Source organism: Platalea leucorodia (assembly GCF_965183815.1).
Source record: "Platalea leucorodia genome assembly, chromosome: 9".
Lineage (NCBI taxonomy): Eukaryota > Metazoa > Chordata > Aves > Pelecaniformes > Threskiornithidae > Platalea > Platalea leucorodia.
Window position 1 is genome coordinate 47,171,660 of NC_138831.1, and position 24,319 is coordinate 47,195,978.

Below are 24,319 nucleotides of genomic sequence, written 5' to 3' on the forward strand. Positions count from 1 at the left end.
AATTTGGGGGGAGCGAGGGGGAAGGGATCTTCAATATTCTTAAATAAAAATAAATAGGGACCCTGCTCGTTTCAACAAAGCTTCGAATGGCGCTCAACATCTTTAGAGGCTGCATACAAACTTTTAAAGTGATAAGAAATCCGCAAATAGTTCTTCAATAGCAATTACGAGAACCGTCTTCCCTCTTTCTCTTATGCAGTCGCATCCTTCAAACCACACGGCCACCGTAAAGCAGGCGCTGACCGGCACGAGTGAGACTGGCTAGCAGCAAAACCCGTTCTGTTTCCCCGACCAGTGAGGTTCTGGTAATCCATGAAGTCGACTGCCCCAGACAGGAAAGCGACATGACCAGTTACGATGATCCCACCCCAACCAGAGGGCTCTGGAAGACCAGGATACTGAAGATACAGAACATTTCCCCAACTCCTTTATTCATTCGCTGTATACCGGGACACAAAGCTTGGGCGGGTAGGGGGAGAGGGACACGCCGTGAATTGGACAAGTTAGCGATCCTTTTTGGCATATTGTAAAGCTAGCTAGTAAACTGGTACCATCAAAAAAAACTGAGCACATACAGACACACCCATACACAGACACAGAAAAGTGCCCTTAAATTATATTTTAGGCATTTATAAACTACAAACATTTTATAAAATTATTCTATGTACTTACAAAATGCAATGAAACATTTAATTAGTTCTTGTAAACCAGATCTTCGTCAACTGACTACCCGTAATCTACTGGACTTAAAGCCCTATTGAAAATGCTAATGGTTACTAATCAACGGAACGCATACAGGAAAAAAAAAAAAAAGATGAGCACACACGCATATGCACACACACGAACTAGTGATAGTCTTAAGGTACTTGCAAAACAGACCAACTGTAAGTTGAGACTGATTCCTACGGACCGATGCTAACCACCCTTAAACTCCTGGCAACGAATTCACCACTCCAGCTGGAAAGGCCAGAGGTTTCTTTACAGGTACCAACGATCAGGATTGCGATACCTGAGCTCTGATGCTGTCCCACATACCGAGCTCAGGAAACCACCTCAAACTCCTGCCAAGCCCCGCGTCTTTGTGACCACCCACTTCCATACCCTTTGTTTTCGTCTGTCTCCACACGCCCGCCTCTCGATTCCCACCCCGCTGGCTGCGCGCAGTTGCAGAGGCCGTCCAGCGTCTCTGAGCAACCCCGTTTCCGAACTGCGGCACCCTTTGGAGCCCTCCTGCCTGTTTTAGTTCTGTATCTTCAGCACCCCTGGCCGCTAGCGTTGTTTCTACACATCATTCTTAAATTCTTGTCTGCGCAACTGCTCGTGGGTTACGTTGCAGTATCTGGCTTTTATCACTGGTTAGTAAGGAGCGGATCCCTTGCACCTTCCTCCACTGTTGTTCGGCCCAGTGATTAAATACACGGTTGACAAACAGAATAACAGGAAACAAGTGTTACTTGTACTAATGGAATGAAAAGGGTTTAAATATATATATCTATATTATAGATATACATATGCAGATATATATATGTATATATAGATATATATTTATGGAGTTATACCAACAACAGGAGCGTTGTTCGCTTAGACTCAGATTGTACCCGACACCCCTCAGCTGTTCCCAGAGGACCTGGCAGCAGCTCCCTCTGGTAACCAGTCATCCTGGGCAAACTGGGCTTTCTTTCCTTTGTTTTTAAAGACCAAGAGGAGCGTCAGTGCGGACAGGCCTAGGATCGTACATCGCTTCGAACCAGCTCTCGGGAGCAGAGGCGTCACGCTGCGAAAGACTCGGCGCGCTCGGCTTCTGCGTCTAGTTCATCGCTCCCCCAAAAGAGCACCTCGTTCAGTGCCACGCAGCTGGCACCGCTGCGGTTACGCAGGAGCCGCGTTCCTCTGCAACCAAACCACCTTCTGTGCCACCGAGCGGCTTTTAAACGCCAGTCAGGTGAGAACAGTGGCCGAGCACCAAAACCAAAGCCGCCTGCTCCCCGCAGCGATGCCCATTTGTTATCCTACTGCATTAAAACATCTTGGTGCCATTTGTCAAAATGCTGGTTTTCAGGGCTGGGTGGGCTTTTGTTTTTAATTTATAAACAAATTGGATTACTTTAACTTTATTCAAACATAGCTGAAGTTCTAAATAAATTTGCCATACCAGACAAGCCAGTGGTCTCAGGGAAGAACAACATTACAAACCATATTGTGACTCTATCAAGCCAACATTAATTCTCAGTTGTTCACATGCACAAACAACTTGATTTACTGTCCAAGGGAAGTCTGCATGAAAACCCATGTGAATAAAGCTATTCAAAATGCACAAAACACAACAACAAAAAAAAGCTATGGAAACAAACAGAACAAAAAAGGAATTAAGCTTGAATTGCAAACACAGAACGCAATGGTATCATGAAGGTGGTTTGGTCCAGGAGAGCTGACTGTCGTCACGCGCGCATCCGTGACGTCACGCGACTGCCTTCTACTGAAGTGCTTTTTGAAATGTTTATCGTGATGGGTGCTACGTCATTAGTGTTTCTTCCTAATGCATTTTAAAACCACCTACATACAATTATAAAAACCAGTAACTTGGACAGTTTTAACAAAACCCTCCTAGCCAGCTGAAAGATCTGAGGATCTCCAGTTGTGGTAGTCAATATGTGCAAGAGAGGGGAAGAGCCACTGCACCCAAAGGTCACTGGAACCGAATAAAAAATGGAAAACCAAAACAACCTGGGAAAAACTTTAAATTTTGCTGGTTTCTCTGGGCGAGAGAGAAACGCTCCCTCCAAAGACAAACTCTGTAGCACTTAACCACAGCGCTGTGTATTCAGGAGGCCGTGTACCACTCGAAGTAGCCAAGCACCACGTTATTCAGATACCACAACCAACACCTGCACGAACAGCTGCCAGAGCTGGAAAAAGAGAAACATTATACATCAAGTTGACGGCAAGCTCGTGTTAGTCCTGTGTGCTTGTAAACCAGTTACACGCTGTCAGAGGGCAGTTAAAATTTGATGGCTGGTCCATCAGAATCCACAGTTACGAAGCATATAAACGGGGGAAGAAAAGGGAACTGAATTTTTACTGGCACGTTAAAAGAAATCAATTCAATGTTAGTTTTGAAAAAAAAAAAAAAAAAAAAAATCAGTGCTCTCATCAAACAGAAGCAGCAAAGATCCAAAGCTGTGAACTCGATGTAGCAGTATCATCAGGCAGCCTGTGGCAGGTTTTTTTTTTTTTTGGTCAAGAAAGCGATGCTGTTGCGTATAAGCCAATTTATTTTTAGGTGCGGATTTGGCCAAACGTCTTTTTGGTGCTTGTGGCATCTGAGGGAAAACCAGCAGGAATGACTTAGCCCATTCTACAGGACAAACAGAAAGACCGTTCCCTTTACTCTAGCAATTCCTCTGGACCTTCAAACACTGTAAACAATCGATTTCTGTAACAGATTTCATCAAAAACTCAGAATTTGAAGTCCTCGTATCAGGTCAGCTATGTCTCCGCTCATCTCAACATGCAGCGTTTTGTTGCTGACCCGAGGACTGCTGCGACAGCACGTTAAATAGCCTTCGTCTTTCCTTAAAGAACGGTCACCCTAAGTCAGACAACTCTTGGATTTCTCCTCACAATCATGAATCTGACCCAAAAAATTGGAGAAACTCCTTGGAATTGAGGCGAATATTCTGAAGTGACCCTTTGTGCCAGGCAGTGACTCTTCCCCTCCAGAACCTAGAGCATGTGGTATGGAGTGAGAGGTTACCAGTATCAACGGCATTTATTGGCTGCTGAGAAATGTGAGATGTATTTTTTGTATATACACACATATAAAAAAATAAGAGTGAGGTAGATAAAAGTTTGAAAAAAATCAAAAAACTGTCCCCCTGTCATACTCAAAAACCCTTATCTCAGTATTTAAATTTATTATGGGGCATCTCTACAGTGATTTAAACTGATATCACAAAAATAAATAAAAAATCCTACATAGAATACCTTCTTAACTTTTTTGTCTTTTTCTTTTTTAAGAGGGAAAAATAACTATGGGACAGAGGCAAGAGAAGATAATGGGACCTAAACTACACAAGCAAAAAGCACTACAAACTTTTTAAAATCTCCAGTCAAAACTAGCAATCAGTATATTTTAATTCTTTGTTCTTACTCAAAAGATTGGAACATTTCCATCCCAGAACCACCTCTTCACTGCCATCGTTTGGTTGGATCAGTGCTAAACAAAGGCTTAGATGCTGTAACTAACGTCAGATGAGCAACTGGTACGACTCCTTGGTTGTAGGCTTTCTGATGGCCCCCTCCTTCCCCTTTCACCAAGGCTTCTGCAACTGAACAAGCAAGCTTACTCGTTTTCTTTTGTTCTGAGGTTTGGTCTATGATTTAAGCAACAAGCTCGTACTTGTACAGGTTTCCATAGCTGCCAACGCTTAACTGTTTGCTAGCCAAGCCACTGGCCCCAGCCACATGCTTTCCGCCCGGCCCCGTGGAAAGGGCGTGCTGGGGTTGGGTGGGGTGGGGTTTTTTAACCAGGGGCACGAGGTGCAGCCCCGGGTGCCCTCCGCGAGGGCCGCCTCGTCAGGGAGGCGAAGAGCTGGGGTTTGCTGGAGCCAGGGGTTCAACGGCCACCCCAAGAATGCCTGGGCATCACCAGCTGCAACTGGTATAGCTCTTGTGCACGGGGTGGAAGGGTTAAAATAGTCTTTTTTAAAAATCAGTGACCCAAAAGCCTGGTGTCTGTTGTTGTACCCAACAAATAAAAAAAAAAAAAAAATATATATATATATGTGTGTCTGTGTGGGGAGTGTGTGTGGGGATGGGCGGGTGGATGTGTGCCACGACCAAAACAAGCGGGGAGGGAAGGAGGGGTAGGACCCTTGTACAACAATGAATATAAACACTGAACAAGAATGTACGAAATATTTAACCTTTTTTTTCTGACCTGAGTTTGTATCATGCCTTGCACTGTAAGAGACTCGCACGCTGCCTGGGCAGAGGTTAGTGGGAAGGAAGGAAAACCGGGGTTTAAAACACCACACCACAGCACTGCTAGAGTGTTTCCGTGCGGGGTGTCCCTTCTTTCTCCATGTCCCCCTCAAAAGCCCTGTAGCCCACACAGCCAAGATGTTGTAAAACAACTAATGGAAGGAAGAAGAAAAAAAAAAAAAAAAAAAAGGAGGAAATGTATTTATAAAAAGGCATTAAACAGTTCATGGCAAATCATATGAAAGGTATCAGTTACTGGGAAGGAGGAAGTAAAAGTTACACACTATAGTACAAAGCATAAGAAAATTTGTTGAAGTGGGAGGGAAGGGCAGGGAAGGGAAGGAGGGCAGACCTGAAGGTTTTCATAGATTAAATCCACAAAGATAAAGAACAAAAAAAATAGCAGCTTTTTTCTGTACAGACATATAGATGAGTATCTGAACCGTAAAAAAGTTATAAAAGTGACACAAAAGACAATGTGTATGCAAATGATCCATGGTCTAACATAGAACTGCAAGACCCTTCGAGAAGTCTTAATAATAAAGAGAAAAGGTCAACAAAGCATCATATACTTGAATCCGGTTACTGCTTTTTTTTGTCTTCTCCAATTTATGTTTCTAGGTGTTTTTTTCCTTGCAAGCCTGTGAAGGAAGGCAGGCTGCAACGATGGAGATCTCTGCCGGTTATTTTCATGTTTTTCGTGTTTCATTTTTGGCGTGCGGTTGACTTTTTTTGTACGAAATGCACGTGTTTGTTTAGCTCACCACTGCCAGTTTTGTCCAGAATTCATTGGGATGGGGACAGGGGTGGAGGGAGGGCTGTTTCTTTACCCCATCCCTTTTATCTTCTCCATCACAAGAAAAAAAAAAATAACCACGTTTTGTCCAGTTTTGAAAAAAGATCTAGACAATTTGATTTTTTTTTTAATTTTTTTTTCTTAAATACCAGTGTATGATTGAATAGAATGTATTGGTCAGGATCTCTTTTAAACAGAGCAGTTGATTACTGTGCTCCTTCCATGCCTACAAAAAAAATAAAAACAAAAAACAAAGAGTTCAGTTTTTTGGCAAAATTTGGCAGCATTGAAAATGGTAACAACCTTGGACGAATGATGGCCCTTTTTTATTCTTTTACGTGTTCCTAAAAAGATTAAAGAGCAACATTAAAAATCCAGTCTTTTTTAATTGGGTTTTTTTGTGGTTTTTTTTTGTTTGTGTTTTTTTTGTTTGTTTGTTTGTTTGTTTTTTTATAAAGACCTACAGTGTTAGGCAGGTGCTTGCAAGGGAACCGGGGAGCCACCTGGCCTGCGATATCTTTGCTCTGATAAAAGTGCTGTAGGGTTGAACTTGCACGCAGATATGTTTCCCATTATGAAGCAAAGAGAGAGACAGAGAGAGAGAAGAGAGAGAAGAGAGAGGAGAGAGGAGAGAGAGAGACATCAGACCTCAAGTTTTCTGTTGCTATTAAGTGTTAACATTAGAGTTTTAGAAGGCCAACTGTGTGCCCCATGAATGGAGTCCTTTAGTGAAACAAACATCTGCTTGCATATTGAAAAAAGAAAAATACGATAACTTGTTTACTGAAAAAAGGGTTCTCCCAAGTGCAGCTATGGCAGTTCTGAAGATCCACTGAGGTACAGTAGGCTTTTGAATATATTGTAATTTTCTTTCTTTCTTCCCCCAATGCATGTGTTTTTCTGTGTTTTATTTCTGTGAGATTCTGGTTCTAAGGATCAGCAGGCCGAAGACTGGGGCAACGGTAAGGCCCTCTCGTTCTTGCGTCCCCCGTTCATGTGTGCGTACGGCTGTCTCTCCTCGAAGCTGGCCCGAAGGACCACCACGCCTGGGCCGTTCTCGGCTTTGTGTCCTGAGTGCTTGTCAGTGGGTTGGAGGGTGGAGGAGGGATCTAAAGGAATGCTCTCCATGTTTTCAGTCTCCAGGTCAAGCTCCTCTGTATCCGGAGGCTTGTTCTCTTCACTGTAGAAGAAGGACACCTCTTTGAACGCTGGATCCAGCTCGTCTTTAATGCTCCCGATGATTTCCAGGAAGGAGGGCCTCATTTTCGGATTGTACTGCCAGCACATGCGCATCAGTTCAAACCTGGAGAGGAAACACACAGCAAACCCATTTACTGAGGTGTTTTACGAGCCCCGGCTGGAGCCCAACCAACCGTGACTGAACGGGACCACGCGTTTTAGAAAATCATTCAATTCTGATAGAAGACGAAGTGACAGAATTTTTACAGGCCGAGATCCCCGTGTCACATTTCGACCTTCTTTCTCACCACTGATTTACTTCTATAGCTCCTATCTCAACCTTCCCCACTCTTGCCCATAAAAGTCTCGTGGATACCCGACATCCAGAAGCATTTTGTACTTTTACGCTGACTTGATATTTCTCTTTCTCCTCCAAAATATCCCGTGCTTACTCAATCATACAGCTACACAATAGTGCCTCTTGGAGTATCTTTTTCAAACAACCAAGCCTTACCCTATCAGTATTGCCTTGGAAAAAATTAAAATAGGAAATATACGCAAAGTAAAGCACCACTTTTTTCCCCTGAAAGAAGAAAATTACATTAAAATTAATTGCAATCCCCAGAAGACATTTGCCAATATCAAAGACATTCTCTAGTCTTTTCTTTTAAAATTATGTTGTTTTCATTTACGGCCAGGGATGCATTAATATTTTACGGAGTGTGAGATCATCTGTTTAAGCACATCCATGATTAGATCTGTACAATGTCCCATGCTGGCAAAACAAAACCACAAAACGAAACAGTAATACGTACATAATGAAAACAGCATTTTCATGACACAGCAAAATTGGATATTCCTGAGAGATCGCCCTGAGCTTTAAACGCAACACAAGAAAGGATTTCACTGTCTGTGAAGGTGGAAGAGGGATGTCTTCTGTTAACACAGCACAGGTAATAGGAGAAATTTAAATAAGAAAAGGAAGATTAACGTTAGTTCTTCGGGCCAATCCTCTGTGTACACAGCACTCGGAGAAACGTGCTGTGTGTACAAGTCACCACTGGCCAAAACTACTGCTTTCTGCGCTAGAATAAGAATGGACCTAAGGAAAAAAAAACCACCAAAGAAAAACGTTTCAGTTAAGATAACAGACTGGAGAATCCTCTGCATCTCTGACTCCGACCTGCGGTCCCAGTAAGACCCCCTTTCCTTGCCTGGCCACCAGCTGGTCCAGTGGCCAGTCTGGGATCGTTTCCCCACCTCTGCCAGCCCTCCCGTGTAAGGTTAGTCAGGTCACCTAAACTTTTAGTTTTGATTCTATAAAACAACAATACCATTTTCCTAACTTCCACAGAATTTCAGAAAGTAAGCAAGCAATTCTATTTTATGCTTTAATTAGCTCTCACTGCCTTATGCCCTGGAAGCGGTTTACTAGATCTCTGTATCAGCATGTGGAATGATTTTGGTTTTTAATTAAAAAAAAACAACAAAAAAAAAGACAAAACCAAATGAACAAAAATTCACTCCTTTTTTGAATAGCACCGAAGTCCATCACAGAGTAATGTCTTAATGTCTCCAGAGTCCCTGCTCCAGAACAAACCTTTCAACAGGCCTGTCACCGGGCTGGAAAACCCTGGACTCTGAAGCCTGTTGCTGCGCGTCGCTGCCCACAGCGGGGTCCGGAGAGTCTGGGAACCCCGGCCTGAAACAAAACCGAAGCAAAGAAATCCCTTCCCCCAGAAACTCGCTCCTTGGGAAATCCTGCTGCGTCTCCTCACAGGGTGCACCACGTTCTCAGCTGACGTGAACCAGCAAACAGAGGGAAAGCTGCTGTGTTTGGGATGCAAACGCTGCTGAGAGCGCTTCAACCAAAACAAAAGCAATCTGAACTGCAGTGCATTTGAAGTCACAAATATTCCTGTTAGAGCTCAGCTGGCAGCGCTCTGCGTGAACCAAAGTCAGCCACCTGAGCACGGCCTTGTGACACCCAAAAAGAAGCTAGCAAAACCAGTCTGTGCTGGGAGAACTCCCCGGGTACTCAATGCTGTATTGTAACAGGCACGTAGACATATAAACACTGTTAAACTATTGCTTGTTTTTGAGTCTTTAAAAAGCCTTTCATAGCAAAAGTGAAGCCAAACTATAAAACTGCACTATACCCTCACCCACAAACGAGGAGGAAAGCTTGAGACATAAATATATAAAATCCATTTCTGTTACTTCATTGCTGTTTCCTTTCCAGCTGACTGCTGCGTCCCTGAATAGAAGCGTTAGCTGGAGCCAAGAACACTGGATATTCGCTGGCGCTTCGCCCTGGGGCCTAAGGGCAATGCTAAGGAGATACCACAAGCAGTGGAGTAATGCATGTGACATCAGCACAAACAAGGACATGTGATGTTTCTTTTAAGCCATTCCAGATTTAAAAACCCTACAGAGTTCCCATAAAAGGATTTTTTTTTTTTTTTCTTTTTAACTCTGTGGGTTCAAAGACCTGGCTTACATTATCTTAAACAAAAAAACCCTCTCCAGTAGACAATGGAAGAATTTACAGGCTGTTCATACAACCTGAGCAGTTTTATAAAGTATGCTTCTGACTGGTGGCAAGTGAGGTCAAGGAGGTTGCAGGCATCGTCACGAGATAAGAGGACCAGCCAGTGTCCTTCCCATGCATCTTTTGCTCAAAGAAATGACCAGAAACTGAGTTACTTTTTGCACTGAGATGGTAAAAAACAGAAAATGGAAAGTTACTATAGAAGCTGCATTCCATTTGAGTGTGCGTTTGTGCTTTGCATCAGACTTGATTTGGTGGGGAAAAGTGCAAAGACCTCTCCTATTCTGCTGCTGCTACACGCCGACATTACCTCTGCATCGCAGCCCCTGGTTTCTAACCGAGCGCTCGCCAGGAACAAAGGGAAAATCAGCAATGCGTAAATAGTCTAGTCATCTACAATACATGTGGGGGAAGCAATTTTGCTTCAAAAACAGAGTGGAATTCCAGCCTCCACAACTTTTAAAAGCCCCATGGGAACACACTGTCTGAGAGCTTCAGCTGTAACAAACCTTCTTGCCACGCAGCCATCACCTGATGAACACTGCCATAACAATGGTTGTACATAAAAACATAACTTATTACACAGGAAGAGGAGAAAAACAGCAAAGCTCCTCCTGGCACCGTCTTATTGAACCATCTGTCTTATTGCATGGTTCTGTCTGTAAAACCATGCAAACTATGCCAAGAGGGTGTAGCATAAACAGAACTGAGTCTTGTTCGCCCTGTGTAAGAGTAAAAAGCCTCTAGAAATACGGTCCCCTTTGTGCTTAGCCCTTTCACAGGGATTTACCACCTCTCTGAACGACAAGACAACCGCGCCGTAAAATCCCCCTTTGCACAAGCATCCGATACAACCAAGCTGCGGAACAGAACCTCTCCGGTTCTTCAGGTTTCCTTGGTCTGTGATCCATCTAAAAGCTACTCACTCGTTGCTACCAGGGGTTAGCAAAGCACAGCCACGAACAAGCATTACTAGCATTGCGCTCGTAGGAGAGATGGAACGGCCAAGATTGCTTGCACCACGTAGCATTCGTGCGGGGGGGGGGGGGGGGGCAACAGGAGGCCCTTACGAAAACTCCTGCGCTGTGGCTGAAGCGTGCATGGCTGTGCAACACTCGCATGATCTGCAAGGTTAAAAATAGTAGATTCGGTGACAGTTGCAGCAAGATTCTTCTCTCTATTCTCATCTACGCTTGCCCACAGCAGTCTACCTCCTCCACCTGTTCTGGAGGTTTCTGTATATCAGTATACTCCCCTTTCTCTACAGAAAGGTAAATTTGTTTTCTGCCCATAACTTTAGTTGTTTCCAAGTCTAACTAATTTAAAGGAAAAGGTATCTCTGCATTTGTAGCCTACCACATGAGATACATAGAAGTGCAGTTCCTGGCTCCCCTTCTCACTTGCTTTCCCGCAGTACCAAGCACAAGAAGTATACTGACCCTGCAGCAGGTGGGCTTTGCTTTCTGGACATCTTGAGTTAATATTGTGAGTTAATATTAAGTATCACAGACCAGTCAGTCTCCACCAGCGAGAATCTGCGCTGTCTAAAAAACACCTTCCACTGGCACAGACACAGCAAGAAACCTGTCTTTAAACAGAATCTTTTAGCAACCCCCACAAAAGAGGACCCCCCTGTTTTACAAAGGGTTTCACAAAGCGCTTGCGACAGCAGTTGCCTGAAGCACGCTGGGGATGCATGGCGAGATCCATATGCAATTTCAGGGGTCTTTGCAACTCTGTTACAAGCACCTTTCTGTCCATTCAGTAATTTTTCTTGTGAGGTCCCTTGCTGAGAAGCAGGTTATCAGGCAGCTGGAGAAGGGAGAGGAACTCTGCCTACAGACCAGGTCCCTGTGCCTGCCAGCAGCAACACGTGCGAGGTTCAAGACTGGCAGCAGTTGTCAGGTCACCGAGTGTTGCACAGCATCTTTACAGCATCTTGGGCTAACGGGATGGAAGACAGGGAGAGAAGCGACAACATACATACCAAAAAAAAAAAAAAAGCACCATAGTAACGCAAAATCGGTTCTTTGAATGCCAAATGCATGTGCATGGAACAAAGGTGAAGATTATTCCTGGAGCTTCCTACTGTTACTCCTACAGCAGCCTATTTGAATTTCAGCAGGCTTGGGTGTCTGTCCTAATACAAAGACAAAACAAGCTGAAAAGGATCTAAAGCAAGTCACAATAAGCTTCTAAGGTCAATACATTCAATTAATTTGTTTTCATTTTGGACAGAGTCAGGATGTTTTATACACAACTGTATCACCAAATAAAAAAAGACACCACTGAACTGGACGTGCCTTAGTTCTGAGTTCAGCCCTGTTCCTTCTTCTGATGGAGAGAAGTGGCTAAATTCAAAGGAAGGGTTTTTTTATTCTGCACCTCTGCAACGTCAGTCGGACTAATGTCTTGGTGGCCATAACTAACGTGTGAACAGCTTCTTCATTAAAAACAGCACAAAAAAGGCCTTTGCTGTTATACACAGGTGCAAAGATTTGCTCTGCCAGACATTAACCAAATTCTCCCAGCTCGCAAGCCAGCTACCCTGAAGTGGATTTATCCAGTAGCAACACCCAGCAAGCAGGGGAGTACCTCGGAGGAGGAGGAGGAGGAAGGAGAACGGGCCAGGTGGGCTGCAGGAAAGAGAGCTTCTTACTACGACTCCCCTCTCGTCCCCCTGTTCACACCACACATACCCCAGGTTAATGGGGAATTTCTAACGCCGAATCTCTTGCTCAGTATGTTCTCACCGTAGAGGTATTTTTTCCCCTATGGGCTCGGGGAGCTGACCCCTTCACACACCCTGTTCTTCCCCCATTTCTGCCTACTCCCCCCCTCCATTACACAGCTCTGACCGTGTTAAACAATCTCCAGTCAATCTGACTGCCAGAAATTCTCCACAGCATCGTGGAAGGGAAAGAATGTGAAACTGAGGAATCATATGGCAGCTACACCTCCCCCTGCATATACCACCCACCCCCCTCAAACAACAAAACAACACTGCCTGTCATCTGAAACCAAAGCCAGCGCTCCAGCCAAAAAAGCTCTTTCCCTAAGAATCCCAAGCAGCTGAGGCCCTTAAGTGATTGTATCCCTTCTGTGGGCCTCCAACAAATTTCAATAACTGCAAGACACAGTATTTCCTTCCCAAAAGCCAGTTTGGGAAGTATATCAAAGTAATAAAGTCTGAACAACCGAAACTGCTGTACACAAAAGCCAGCAGAAGTATTTCAACAATGTAAAGCTAAAAACTGAAGCCTGCTGCACTGCACATCCTCCTCTGCTGCAAGGCTTTGTATTGATTCGAGGGGTAGGCAAAGGTTTTTCTGCGTACTTCTTTCTGTGCTTACAGGAAAGGAAACTGGTAGCAGGGGAGATTTGTGTATCTCAATGTGATCAGCACTGTGACTGAAATAGCAGATCCAACGCTGCTTCAGACAAAGGAACGATACATTCATTTGTCTGTATGCTCAACTAAAAAGTTGAATTCCACAAAGTTTATGCACAATATATTCCAGCTCGTCCTGTGCTCTTTTTTCTCTTTATGCTCAACAGAATTACTTCAAGCAGAAGAGACAAGATTTAGGCACAAAGTCTTCTGCTGTAGAAAATGTCACTTACAAGCTTTTATTAAGTCTAATTTTATTCAGGAACACAAAGATTGGGGTTTGTTTCCGTATTAGAGAAGATAGCCCAAGAGGAGATTCTGACCACAAGCCAAGTTGTTTTCTGGTACGTCTAACTACTATAAAATATGAGATTGACAGAGACTGTTCAAGCAGCACCTCACATTACTATCACTCTTTAATAACCCCTCCTGTAGTAGACAGGGCAGAAGCAGACACTGAAGGGATCAGGAAGAATAAATTGTGCACCGAGAACAGTGGTAACTGTTGACACTTACAGCATATCAGGACAATTGTCTGGTTTTTCCAGCAGACCTCCTTCCATCACAAAGCGGAGCACTTGTTCATTGGTCATGCCCTGGTATGGCTGCTCCGCTAACGTTGCAATCTCCCAAAGTACAACACCGAAAGACCTGGAAAACAAATCAGAACTTTAGAAAGCTGAGCAATCTTTACAAGGATATTTTTCTTCGATGATGCTGAGCACGTAAATTTTCTTTTACCAAAAAATTCCAATTGCTCAAGAAGTATGCAGCTATGGTGATAGCCACATCACCTAGCGTAAGAGACTGTTGACTTCAAACGCCTCTAGTCAATGGTGAGAAACAGGCTCCCAGTTCTGAATGACTCTTCAGAACAGCCTCTGTAAGAAAAGACTGGTAATATGACATCTCCATTTTTCACACCATAATCTACAGCTCAGAGCTGGTCATGATTATCATCATTCAGTGGTCCAACGTTACTTGGTTACACCGGTTCTGTACAGGTCCATCAGTAAGAAAGCCACCACAAGCTCACTGCATTGACCAGAAGCCTCCTAACTCAGAGGAGATTTAAGCTGGGAGCTTGCCTGGAGAATCAGCTCGCATCTCACCTCCCTTTCCCATGGCTTTGAGTTCAGACTTTAGGCGCACTCCAAGGTGGGAAGAACGGTGGAGAGGGGAAAAGGAAAGATGCAGGTAAGGAAAAAAAAAAAATTAAAAAATTCTGTTCCTATCCCTGTGCTTTCTGTACAGAGTACCTGAGGCTGGACAGACACCTGACCATTAACGTCTGCAAAAAGATCCGTGTGTGGCTGGGTGCAGGGAATCAAACCTTCTAGGCAGGAGGAGCAGTTGCAGAGACTGGCTATTTAACGTGAGCTCCACAAGCTCCCCCCCACCCCCTAAGCCACAGAGACGGCAAGAAAAAAATCTGCACATTTAAAAAACTGAACTCGAAATCTTCATGTAACATATCTCAGGTACTCCTGATAGCAGCTGAGAAGGCAATAATGCAGAACGGTAAGCTCTCATTCCAGTGCAAGCCGCTTTTCATCAGAAATACTTGAGTCACACAAATCCGATTTAAAAGCTGCATTTGTGCCTTACCGCTCTGGCAAGCCGAAAGCTAGACAGCAAATGCACACCACCACACCTGTGCATCTCATCTGCCTTACCACTAAAAGCAAGCAAACAAACCACCTTCTATTCCCAAGGCAGAAAACCACTTCTTGGGTAATACTTTGCATTTATCCCTCTGCTTTGGGTTCTTCCACATTCTAAGCCAAAGGTGCAAGGTAAGGATCATGGCGTTTGACATACAGCAGCAAGCAACAAAACCAATTTTTGAAAAAGACATGGAAGAAATGTGAATGTTCTCCAGCTTCTTGTACCAAGACCCTCATTTGCTGCTTCAGCAGCAAAACATTTAAGCCCCCAGGAGAAACTCAGTTACCCCTTTTGCAACACGCACCTAACTATGTTCTTGAAACAGAGCTTCCAGCTCCTTCCAACTAACCACAAAAGACAGCAGAAGTGAAAAAAGAAGTCTGTCTAATCATAGCAATTGATTACTGGTGAAGGAAGATAAGCATAGTTATGTAATTGGGTAGTTTGGACCTAAGTATTGACACTTTCTAAAAATATCACCATTTAAAATTAGTTTATTGAGCAGACATGGCTCAAATTGTCTGCCCTGCACTGAGGAGTTATCTACTTTTAGAGCTGCTGTGCAAAGAAAGAACATCTAGATGCTGTCTTGTCTTCTGTGGCTAAAATGCTGAGTCAAGCTTAGAGAAAAAGAAGCATAGTTACAATAGGGTATTGTTGTGAAAACAGGAGTCCAGTATTATTAGCTGGTTATGGTAGAGTGGTTTTATCTTTCAGTTATCCACTGTATCTAAAATGGTTTGCATCTGGAGCCAGAAGCCACAAACAGACTTGCAATTGTTTGCCTTTCAGGGGAGGCAGGGACAGAGGGTCAACTCAACATTTTGGTGCCTTTGAAGCTACTTTGATCACTGCAGGAATAATGAGAACAAGTCCTGCGCACCTACTGGTCATATTATCATAACAAATAAACTTAGGTTGCTCCTTCAAGGCAACTACCGGCTCTGAAAAAACGCAAGATGCTGAAGACTTATTTATAGAAACACACCCTCACCCTGAACAGTATTACATTAATTTGAAAGTGTTCTCCTTCCCTAACTACAACAAAAACAGTCTCGTCTAATTACCTCATTCTTCAGTCTGAAAAGCAATAGAAGAATGAATTGCCAAAATAAAGCTCCACCCTTCAAAACCTCCAGATGCTCTTTTTGCAGTTTGCCATTTCACCTTACAGCTTATAAATCTTGGACTCTGACCACTCACACAGTTTTGTCGATTTGACATTTTGGCTTCTAAAACTTATCTTGAAGAACATGGAACCAGATGTCACAATATCCTACCAAAAAGGCAGGAAAAACAATCTCAACATTTTTTACTGTTTGATGAAAACAAATAGCCCCCAAAACAGCCAAGCTACACGGTTCACATGAAGAACTTCAAAATCTGAACCAATACAAGGAGTCAGGTCATTTTTCCTGGCACGAAGAGACCTTTAATGTATAGGTTTTGGTCTAAAAGTTATTGAGAAGTAAACCAGAATGATCCTTTTAGCCCTAAGCAGATCAACTACATAGACACTATTTCATGACAGTGATAAGTCAAGCTCCACTACATTTGGAATTCGGATTGAAATTTCTGAATCCATAGCTGTGGATACGAGGCAAATGCAAATGTACACGTGTTCTAAGCAAAGAGCATATTCCTCATGTTGAACCAGTTTTTTTGTACTTCAAGATAGTATACCTATGCGTACCAAATTTCAGAATAAGTCACTTCTAACAATTAAGATGACAAACCATCCCAAGGAGGAGCTGTTTGAAATACTGATGAGAGCTGTGGACCTCCTCTCCATAAAGCAATTTTTTCCTCTCCATGCTTTCCAGTAAAAATCTGTCAGATTTTACTCCTCCGCCTCTTAAGTTTTCCAACCTTATAATCAGTAAGCTGCTTTCCTTGATGTGACTTCTGGCTAGGATATTTCGCTCAGACTGTCCCGCTGATAAACTGCAATATTGTTTGCTCAACCCTGCTTTGGACTAAATGACCGATGAATGCCGAATCTTGTTAACATTGAAGGGAGAACTCACGCACTTCCTGCAAGAACTAAAGTGCTAGTTTCCTTCTGACATTTGATTTGGCGTCACATCTGTGGGGTTTTTTTTGTTTGGAATTTGAGTTATGTTTAAACAATGATGTCACTTAATAGTTATAGGTTAAAAGGAAAGCGTGTATAGAAAAAGTGCAGTACGTCACCGAAGCTGAACACCTGATCCGCTGCAGCCTGCTTTTGATACGATGGCTGGAGTCGACGGATGGACTTAAAAGTTACTGTTGTGCGGTAAGAACGGGCAGGTCTGCCAGCTCTTCACTCCAGGCTCATTCAGTTCTACATCTGGGGATTTTCTAGTGATATATTCCAAATTTCTGTCTGCTTTGTGAAGCCATTACAAGTCCCAAAATTCTTTTACTGCAGGGGGACTGCCAAAAGCATGCCTGCGCTGTTCCATCAGATAAATGGCTGATACAGGGCTTCCCCTTCAACTCCAAGTAGTTATTTTCATCTGTTTCCAAGTTTGAGGGTTACTGGATTCATAAATAAGTTACTAGCCATATGCAAAAAAAATTTAAGCAACATTCTGGTGCTTTGCTTTTTCACTTGCTACGGAATTCCTCTTAAGAACCTTTCACTCAAAGCTGGTCCTGTGGACTACAGTCCACTGACTGCAAAATCCTCAAGCTGTTTAAAGAAAATGCAGTTTACTACTAAAATACCATTCCTACTGACTTCTAGACATTTGGAGGCAATCAGCTGCCAATTCTATAACAGATCAGCAGTAAAAACATCTTGTTAGGAAGGCAGAGAAGCCATAAAAGACAGAGTAGAGGTTTTGCCAGTACATGTTCATCTTCTGCCAAGTCCTCCCTACCTATCTGCAAAAGTTTGGGGGGTGTGTGGGGGGAATTGTTCCAGAGTATTATTTCTTCTAAGAAGTGTATTTTGAAATTTCCTGAGTGCCTCTATTAATAGCTCCACAGATACAGCAACTAGGCAATGTGCTTTTAAAGAAAAACCTATTTCTGCATCTTGCGGTATATAAAACAAGCAAACAAAGCTCCAAATGGAGAAGGATATACACAGGGGAGAACTCCCAAGAAAAAACCTGCTAGCGTACACAAACCGTCTGCGGGAAAGTAAAGTTATTTACACAGAAGGTTTTGATAGAAAAGCAGGTCAGCACTATGAACCTTTCTATATTCTTGGCAACTTTTAATGCTTTTCTTGAAGGAGGGCAATTTTAAAAATGACAACTTGCTCTTCCAGGTGAAGGCAATGTTTTTCACTGCACAACTGATTTTACAACCCACAGCAGGAAACATGCCGCCACCTCCAGTTTTGGAAATCCATTTAATTTTGCTCTCTCTGAGACGAGAATTTCACCTCACGAGTTCTTGATTTTGCAATGGAAATATGAAATATAAAGCAAAATGCTTCACAGTGGTAAAAGAGAGTTACCTTTGAAGAGACAGGAGAAGCAGTATACTTAACTAAGTCTACTAAAACAAGAAAAGAGGCTAGAAGGAAGAGGGGCTAAAACAGTTTTTCGGAGCCCCTTTTTTGTTACCAGACATCGGAGTGTGTTGTGAAGACTCCATCTTTCAGTGATTCTGGGGACATCCAGCGGACAGGCAGCAAACCTTTCCCTCCTTTACGATAATAATCTGTCTCGTAGATATCTCTCGTCATGCCAAAATCTAGAAGGTATAAATGTTTTGAGTTTGCATGAGAAAATGATTAATATTTCCCCTTACTACAAGCCACTGTAGCCAGCAGAGAATCAGTTTGGTGCAATCTGCAACCTGTTATCACGACACTTTACTTTGCAGGCACTTTACCTGCTGCCTTAGGGCTGGTTAGCTTCCCTCCCAACAAAACCAACAGGCATTTTTACCATTGACTTCAGTGGGTGAGAAGTCTGAATGATTTAAACGTATCAATATGAAAAGTTCCAGGATTTATGCTCAAGACTTGCAGTAAGCCAAGTCTCCTGAAGGTCATACAATTCACTAATCTGTTCTCTAAATTCAATTATTTTCTTCTCTTTTTAAAGAGAGTAAAGAGCTCCTTTAGTACTTAATACTATTGTCTTTAATTAAAGAATCTCACATGTTGAGGGAAATGCATCTCATGTTTTTTCCCTCTTTCCAAAGGTAATTTCCAGTTCCTGTATAATATTCCATCTCAAATGGAGGATTAGCCTATTCATTTATGACTAACACAGACCAATATTAAAGATATACTTTGGGTTATACGCATGTCCTTAGCTGTAAATATGTAAACATTTGCAAGACTTGGATCTAACAGTGCTCATCTCCTGACTGTAACTCAGACTTATTTCAGAATTTTTTTCTGTACAATCAGCTTGATGCCCACAAAACTGCTGGGTCTTGGACTAGCCTATTTAAACCAGGAACTATGTTTTCAGACACGAACCAAGAACTTAATGAATTAGGTAGCATCAAATCTCTTACTAATATTAAATGCTGTCTGCTAGCACAGCAGACCTAGGGCAAAACCCATTTTATCAATACAGACCTGTACTTGCCCCTTTTTTCTGGGAAAAGTGGAGTGAAAAGAGGACCGAATTCCTCCAGTTCTCACAGTCGTTACTACCAGTCACTATTACCAGTGACTGACCACCGATCCTTCTTGTTCCTTGTCTGCTAGGGACACTGGTACCTCAGTCATTATGACTAAAAAGCCCATCTGTGCAGCTATTCCATCACTGCCACACACCAGGGTGACTTTATCCTGGTTGAATGGAAAATTCTTTAAAAATGTAATGCAAATAAGAAACAGATATGCAACGAGCATAGGACAGTGTAGCATAAAGCTCCTCCTCTGAGATCCAAACAGTCTGAGTCGGCGTGTTCTAGTCAAGATGCTCCTAAACCGTTTCTACATGAAGGGATTTTCAATGTTGGTACATAAATGAGAGCGGTGCAGCGTATTTCACGAAATGCTTTCGGGGTAACCATGTACCATGTTAAAGGGAAGAAATGCACCATCTTCAGTTCAAAGAATTGCAAAACGTGCTGGTGGGGGGAGGAGGAGTGAGAAAACTGGAATGGGAAGGATTCAGGCTGACTTCCCTCAAACCTGCAGAAAATGCACAAAATCCCCCAAAGATCTTATTTCCTAATTAACTGACTCAAAATGAAATCATTTTTCTTTCTCCCAAATGACAGGATTACTTACACAAATTATCAAAATAGCTGAGTTAAGCTTAGAGAAAAAGAATTCGTTTCCTACAGCAGAAGGCTGTTGCTATACATGTTATTTTAATGTGCACAACTCAAAAACAGCCAAAAGCTTAAAATCACCCTTCTCTGGAGAGAAGTCTGAAAAAACTCATCTGACACTATTTTGGAAGGATGGTGAAGGGAAAAAAAAAGTGGTGTTCTAAGAGCAGAGCAGAGGAAAAGCCATTCTGTTGTCTGGAAAGCAGAACTCCAGTTCAGACTGGAAAGCATCCAGCTGAAGTCAAGCCTTACATTCCACTTCCAAATCAGATATGCTTTAAAATAATCCTAACATTCTTATTCTTGAATAAATAAACAGGAGGTGGAATTATTTTTGCGCATTAACAGAAAAGCGAATGACACACCAGTGGTAACTACGCCATCCACCCAGATGTCTGCAGCATCTGCACCTCAAATCACTGCTTCACTAGCTCTTTTTAAAGCCACATGCTATACTATTTCCTCACTGGAACAGCAGCAAGTAGAGGTATTCCAAGAGTTTCAACTCAATGTTGACTGCTCACAGGCCTTAAATCACAGCAAGCCTTCATAAGGAACGTATTTCATTCTGCAGCAATTTAAACTAGAGCTAAGTTTTAAAAGGTCTTTCAAATAGCTTTCAAAAAATTAAAATGCCTAAGATGCTGATTTTTCAGGATGACGTTTTTCATTTGTGTAAAAGTCAAGAAAGCGCACCTCCAATTTTCACTGTGAAGTCTTCTGCCACCATGCAGTTTCTCGCAGCAAGATCTCTGTGAACAAATTTATTGGCGTTGAGGTATGCCATCCCATCAGCAATCTCTCCTGCCATCTGAATCATCTTCTTCAGAGTTGGAGGGGCCTGGCCAGGATTATTCTGAGCGAGATTAAAAAGATAAAACAGGTAAGGGGGAGAAAAAAAAAAAAGGTAACTATTTCTACATCAAACTGTAACATACTTTTTTTTTTTTTTTTTTTTAAAATAAAAATCACATTATCACAATTCAGCCTGACATGATGCAGGCTAAACAGAAACTCATGATTACATACACCATAGCATCTGCTTAGTGGGAAAACTGGCCATATCAAGATGGGTTACAAACTCCCACATAGCTCTTTTAGGCCATTCTATTTTATGGAATACAAGCCAGAAAGACTTTTTGGTATAAGGATGTTATCTTACACCTATGGAGTTTTACTGTCCATCCTCCTGCCACATAAGTTCTGAGATACAAAGTAGCGGGCTTATTTTAGAGATTTCTACTGTTTTACTATCTTCACAAACAACTAGATGATGTTAAATGATTTCATTTCCTGTTCCCCAGTTCTCCATAACCAGATGTCTCTTGAATTACTTCTATTTGTAAATAGGAGAAAAGCTTACGGGAAAATTTCTTCTAAAGCAAATTCACTCCTTAGCATCCATGGATATATGGCTTCTGCCATTCTCAGTCTCATGGATGAAGGAGTTCAGGTATTCATACGCAGTCAGTTAAGTCCCACCATACCTTACCAGTATCAATCTCCTTAAGCTTCACACCACTTGGATAATCATCACTGACAAAGTAACCAAAACCAGATCCTCATATACTGAATTCTACTAATGACAAAGATCCTAAAGCACACAGACCAAGTCACTGAACTTTATCACATCCCCATCCAGAGATTAAATGGTCCCTTACCCACCTTCCACGGAAAGTGTTTATGTCCAGACCCATCATCACTTTCAAATGTCCTAATTTGTGTTGAGCTAATGAGGCACACCCACTACTTTCAGGCTCCCAAGAGCCAAATGCAACACACCCTATAGGAGCCAAGAAGATATAACCAAGAAAGCCCAGAAGGACCAATGTGAGTTGAATCCCCAGGAGCAAGAGAGAGGTATGGGACCTTCATGGTTAAATTTTTGGTAAAGCCAGTGATCAGGCAAGCCCTCCATCCACACCTTATTGAAGTATCCTGCCTTCCTCCTCATACGGGTCCTCAGAAGACCACTCAACTCTTTACATTGCACATCAAGGAAGACAGGGAATTTAGGCACAGGTCTAAATTTGGAGAGCACCACGATACACGACAGAAAAGCCAAGTACAGAGCTCATCATTTTGGTAATTTCTATATAGTGTCACTGTCCCTTTTTATGAAGTTTGTTGAATTCAACCAAAGCTATTTAATATAACCTGAAACATTATTAATCATAAATGCTAGTCAAGCTCTAAGTCCATAGTCCTACTGGTATTTTCTGAATGCTGTATTCAGTACAGTTGTTTTCTGTATCCAGTCACTTAAGCAATCTGCTCTTGCTACATGCAATGCCCTCCATTTATACCATATTCATTCTCTTGAGCACTTATTGTGCTCATGTTCTGTTCCTTTAAGTTATTCACATCAGAATTTCCAGATCAAGGACAAAAGCTGCTGAGCTCATTTTCTACATAGTCTACTATGATTTCAGTGGCAAGCGACCTAGGTGTCATCTTTATCCTTCAGACCCTGTATCCTATGTGGCAATTTTAGCTGTTAGACTGGTGGCCTACATACTAGAGTACGCATGTTAGCTAAGATATTAGATTTTTACTTTCCAGCAGAGGCAACAGACAGGTTATACAACATGAAACAATTTATCCTAACATGCATGCTTCAACTAGCCAATTTTTTGTTTAGCATCTTGATGAGAAATTAGATTAGACAAGAGATTTAATTCAAATCTGGAAAACAGGACTCAGTAACATGAGAAGGCACCTATTCCATGCAGTACACTGGGCTATTTGCAATAGCTACCTCATGAAAAAAGGTGTTGCAGATCACAGAGCAGCTCATGTTTTGTTCTTAGAGCTTAAGGAGAAGGGCAAGAAAGGCTAATTGCCTGCTGCTTCCAACGTGACGCTGTTTTGTTCAAGACGGTTCTAACTGAAGAAATAAAAAAACATCCAGCAACTCATGACTCACCTCTGTGTCTGGCCTCAATGATCTCAGGTAACTTTTGAGGTCCCCACGTGTCATCAGCTCCATGATAACCAGCGTAGGCTGGCCCTGAGAAACAACACCAAGCAGCCTAACCTGGAAGAGGAAAAACAAACGTTCAGTTACAAATACAGCTAATTGAACTGTAGTAATCATTTATTCATGTTGATACGTAGCCCCAAACACCCGTGAACCTGTGGGAAAGGTCCAAAAGTAGATTTTGTTCCACTCTGACTCCTGTTTAACAACAGTATTATAAAGCTGCGCAGAGTTGAAGCTAAAATCCCAAGTTCCCGCTTCGGTCAGTGAGGACATGCCCTAAACACCCTCATGCCAGTAAGCACCATGGCTCTATGAATCACAGCCTTGTTACATTTTCATGACTTACAACATGGTGACAATTGAACTCCTTCATCACCGAGGCCTCATTTAAGAACTCTATCCTCTCACGCATGCTTGCAGACTCATTGACAGTCTTGATGGCCACCCTGGTCTCTGGCTCATCCTTCACCACTCCCTTGGCTATTCCCTCGTACACCATTCCAAAGGAGCCTTGCCCAAGCTCCCGACACATGGTGATCTTCTCACGGGGAACCTCCCATTCGTCTGGAACATACACTAAGGAGAGAAAGAACAGGCCATGATGTTCCACATCTGCAAGTGGTGCAATCATGCACCACTTCACGATACCAACTGCCCAAACAGTTCTACTGTAAACAACACTAGACAAAATGCTGAGACCTTGCACGATGTACGCAGACAGTCCATGGTCTTTCCCATATAGAGATAGGTAGATGCTTGGCATACAAATAAATCTTAAATAAATGTGTAGATGGATTTGAAGGGGCCTCGCTATGGTACTGACATAACGGGACAGAAATAAGGAACCTCAAAGCACAAAACCAGGGTGGGAAGAGGCTTGAATGAATACACTAGGCTTGAGCTTTGCTTGGGATCCTTGATATTCTTATTCTTCCAGACAGCATCAAACATACTTGATCGTCTGTATCAGTTTAGTGTCTGCTATATTCTCTATTAACAGATTGATTTTATGACTAGAGGGAAACGCACGCTCTGATCTAGTAGGCTCTTTGCATGAAACTATTCTGATCACTTGCACACGCGCTGTTGCACCAGTAAAGGCAGAACCTGCTGCTGCCGCAAGTCTCTGATCTGAGGCAGAAGAGAGATCTCAGAAGGTGACTGCCAGGAGGGAGGACTGCCTCAGGCAAGAAGACATCTGAGCAGTCACTGATGCTGCTGCCTATCAGTCACCAAAGGAGGGGACACTTGTGTCACATGCTCTGGATGGGTGAAATGACAGGATGCAAAAATAGAGGATTATAACATGAACACTGACAGACCTTTAACCCTAATGGCGCTGCTATAAAAAACAACAGTAAAAGAGTCCACTGCCACTCTGGCTAAACCCATTAGCCTCCTGGGGGCTTTTGGAAACACTATTCCAGCAAGAAGTCTACAGCAGCGGCACCAAACTAAACCGTAAACAGAAGAACTGATGCCTCAATGAAATTCATCTGATGTTCTGATTTCCTCCTGCGCTTGAGG

At 42.7% G+C, this 24,319-nt stretch overlaps 1 protein-coding gene across 2 annotated transcripts in view; it reads right to left on the reverse strand.

Annotated features, from left to right (window-relative positions):
- Positions 1-5,543: 5,543 nt before the first annotated feature.
- Positions 5,544-24,319, reverse strand: part of IGF1R (insulin like growth factor 1 receptor) — a gene marked incomplete at its 5' end in the record, with an annotated part of 193,183 nt that continues 174,407 nt past the window's right edge. For both annotated transcript variants that reach the window (XM_082321420.1, XM_082321419.1), the window contains 6 exons: positions 5,544-7,082; positions 13,417-13,551; positions 18,132-18,261; positions 20,506-20,665; positions 22,736-22,846; positions 23,139-23,368. In XM_082321420.1, coding sequence (XP_082177546.1) covers positions 6,716-7,082; positions 13,417-13,551; positions 18,132-18,261; positions 20,506-20,665; positions 22,736-22,846; positions 23,139-23,368 — 1,133 coding nt within the window. In that variant the 3' untranslated portion in view covers positions 5,544-6,715. The remainder of the gene's footprint in view (positions 7,083-13,416; positions 13,552-18,131; positions 18,262-20,505; positions 20,666-22,735; positions 22,847-23,138; positions 23,369-24,319) is intronic.